The sequence below is a fragment of the Lactuca virosa genome, chromosome 3 (genome assembly GCF_052849685.1).
Source record: "Lactuca virosa cultivar CGN04683 chromosome 3, Lactuca_virosa_CGN04683_v6, whole genome shotgun sequence".
Taxonomy (NCBI): Eukaryota; Viridiplantae; Streptophyta; class Magnoliopsida; order Asterales; family Asteraceae; genus Lactuca; species Lactuca virosa.
This window is the reverse complement of record NC_136428.1, coordinates 170,744,451-170,747,596: the sequence shown is the minus strand read 5'-3', so window position 1 is coordinate 170,747,596 and position 3,146 is coordinate 170,744,451. Positions and strand designations below refer to the sequence as shown.

Genomic DNA, 3,146 nt, shown 5'->3' with positions numbered 1-3,146 from the left:
TTGGATCGTCAATGAATGTTATATCGATTCGACTTAGTTGACTTACATGCAACACTTTTACCCACATAACCGGTCACCGGAAATTTGAAGATGTTTTCACGATAGAGACGTTTCAAACGAAGTTCACAACGCAAAAAATGATGAGAAATAACTTTTTATCCGTACGAAGCATCCATTTCATTTTCACGAGTCTCAAAGTCGGTCCTAGACTGCATGATCTTTTGTTGGTATAAGTTCAAAATGTGATCATGTGGTAGGACGGACCACCGTATATGATATTTTAGTGAATAACTAAAAAATCATCAGTGTCAAACTAAAATTCGTAGACGATAAATCTTTTGACGATGATATGATGAATAGACCTGTCATATAAGATTTTTTTAGTGGACGACTCATAAATTGAAACTTCTATATTAAATTGTGAGTTGTTATATTAAAAATAAATATTATTGAAAATACTAATTGACTTTAAAAGTTTGCAACTATTAACATGATCCGGAATAAAACATATTACATTATTGGAATAGAGACAATACATATTCAAAGGACAAAAAACGTCATTTTATTTAATTTCTATACTTTTTTTTACCTTATAATTTTATATTTTATAGATTAAAACTTGAAAATAATTGACAAAAAGGATAACTTTAATCATTGAAATTTTGTTCTGTAAAGACTACCGTTTCAATTTCCCCCCTTCACTCTCAAATTTTCCCTTTTCCTACTTTGCCGTTGCTCATATATACTCCCCATCTTTCACTACTAGAGAGTGATGTGACAGACACCGTCGCCGGCTATATTTCGCCGGAGAATGGCATATATGTGCACAGACAGCGGCAATTTAATGGCCATAGCCCAACAAGTTATTCAGCAAAAACAACAACAAGAACAACAGCTTCATCAACAGCAGCAACACCAGCAGCCATTAGTCACTGTGAACGTAAATCCATTTTGGAGCACCACCGGCCACCAATCTCCGACTCTTGCATACGGATTTTCCGATCCGTTTGAAGGAAGTGCGGCGGATGTGACCGGAGCCGAAGAGGCGGCAGGATTTCAGTTCCCGAACCTAGATCACCATCACCACCAGCATCCAGGGTTTAGGTTCGCTGATTTTGTGGCGGCGTCAGGATCGGTGGGGGAGTTCGACACCGACGAGTGGATGGAAAGCTTAATAGACTCGACGACAGAGAGTTCGACATGGCAACCGAGCTCGGACTTCACTCTCTACGCCGCCGATCCGTTTTCCGATTGTCCGAGTCGACTCACTTGCTCAACGGATCTAAAAAATGCTAACTCTACTTGGCCGCCACCGCCGCCGCCAGTACTGGCTTCCGATCATCTGCTACCGCCTGAGAAGGAAATAAAGCCTCCGAAAACGGAAAAATCTCCGCCATCAAAACCGGATATTGCGTCTACCAGTTCACCAGAGAGGATTTTGACAAAACCCTTGCTCAAAACCCTAACTGATTGCGCTCGAGTCGCCGAAACAGATCCCGGAAATGCAATCACACCATTGATTCGCCTCCGCGATTCTCTATCGGCTGACGACGGAGATCCTACCGAGAGAGTAGCGTTCTACTTCGCCGAAGCACTCCACAGTCGCGTCACTCGGAAACCGCGAGCAGTTTCCGATATAACGTCACGGGAGGAGTTCACTCTCACTTACAAAGCTCTGAACGACGCTTGCCCTTACTTCAAGTTCGCTCACCTCACTGCAAATCAAGCAATCCTTGAAGCAACAGAAAACGCCGATAAAATCCACATCGTCGATTTTGGGATAGTTCAAGGAGTTCAATGGGCAGCACTTCTTCAAGCCCTAGCAACCCGACCCGCCGGAAAACCAACTCGAATCCGAGTCTCCGGTATTCCAGCGTTAATACTAGGAGACTCGCCGGCTCCGGAGCTTCTCGCAACCGGGAACCGCCTTCGTGAGTTCGCGAAGGTTCTAGATCTGAATTTCGAATTCGAACCCATTTTAACTCCGATCGAAAAACTCAACGTGTCAAGCTTTTGGATCGATGCAGATGAGTTTTTAGCCGTTAATTTCATGCTCCAGTTGTATAATTTGCTCGACGAGAACTCCATAGCCGTTGAGAAAGCTTTGAAGCTGGCGAAATCTCTGAACCCGAGTATCGTCACTTTAGGCGAATACGAAGCGAGTTTGAATCAGGTAGGCTTTCTTCAACGCTTCAACAACGCCCTAAACTACTACTCAGCTGTCTTTGAATCTCTTGAACCCAACATGACCCGAGACTCGCCGGAAAGGTTGGAGGTGGAGAGATCGTTATTCGGCCGGCGAATAGCAGCGGCGGTGGGGCATGAGGAAGAAGGAAGCAAAAGGGAACGGATGGAGGGGAAAGAACAATGGCGGATAACAATGGAAAATTCCGGTTTTGAAACAGTAAATTTCAGCAATTATGCAGTGAGTCAAGCCAAGATTCTGCTATGGAGTTACAATTACAGTGAAATGTATAATTTGATCGATTCTCATCCTGGGTTTCTATCGCTTGCTTGGAACGATGTACCTCTTCTCACTGTTTCTTCATGGCGTTAATTTTTTTAGTATCTTTTTTCTTGTGAAATTATAATCTTCTCTTCTTTTTTTTTTTGCTAATGGTGTAATGGGGTACAGGTAAAACAGTTAGATCCGCCATTAATGGTGTTTTTGAATATTTTTGTATGGGATATGATGATGAAGCCTGGTCGTTTAGGAAAAGCTGATATTATATCAGCCATTTTGCAGCTTATGCTTTTGGTAATGATGATGATGATGATGATGATATAACTGGTCAAAGGTGAAGTCTATGTGGATTATTTTATTAAACTCGAAAAACCTCCGAAATATCGAAGTAATATGGATCGAAAATGTAGCCTTTTTTAGGACAAACAAACACTGTCGTAGGTGAAGTCTATGTTGAAGATTGATCATTGTTTTTGGTTCGACAGTCTTTGACGATTTAGATTTGATGGGTAAGGCTGAAGGGTGTGGGCGCGGTCCCAGACCGCAGTTTGTGCCACGTCAACCAAGAACACCGCCCCTAGAACGCGGTCTGGTGCGGTCTTGGCCGCAGTGCGGTCTTTAAGTGCCGCGTTTTCTGATTGGTGGGTGGGAAAATGGGAGGATTGACCGGTTGTTGGGTAAT

General features: G+C 43.0%; 1 protein-coding gene across 1 annotated transcript; it reads left to right on the top strand.

Moving 5' to 3' along the window:
- The first annotated feature begins 652 nt into the window (after positions 1-652).
- On the top strand, positions 653-2,748 carry LOC145166814 (scarecrow-like protein 4). Its single transcript, XM_079085851.1, has one exon. It carries the CDS (start codon positions 812-814, stop codon positions 2,555-2,557), a length of 1,746 nt encoding a protein of 581 aa, XP_078941977.1. The 5' UTR covers positions 653-811; the 3' UTR covers positions 2,558-2,748.
- Positions 2,749-3,146: the final 398 nt, after the last annotated feature.

Excerpts from the sequence above, each read along its gene's own strand:
- LOC145166814 (XM_079085851.1), top strand. The coding sequence starts at position 812 with ATGGCATATATGTGCACAGACAGCGGCAATTTAATGGCCATAGCCCAA.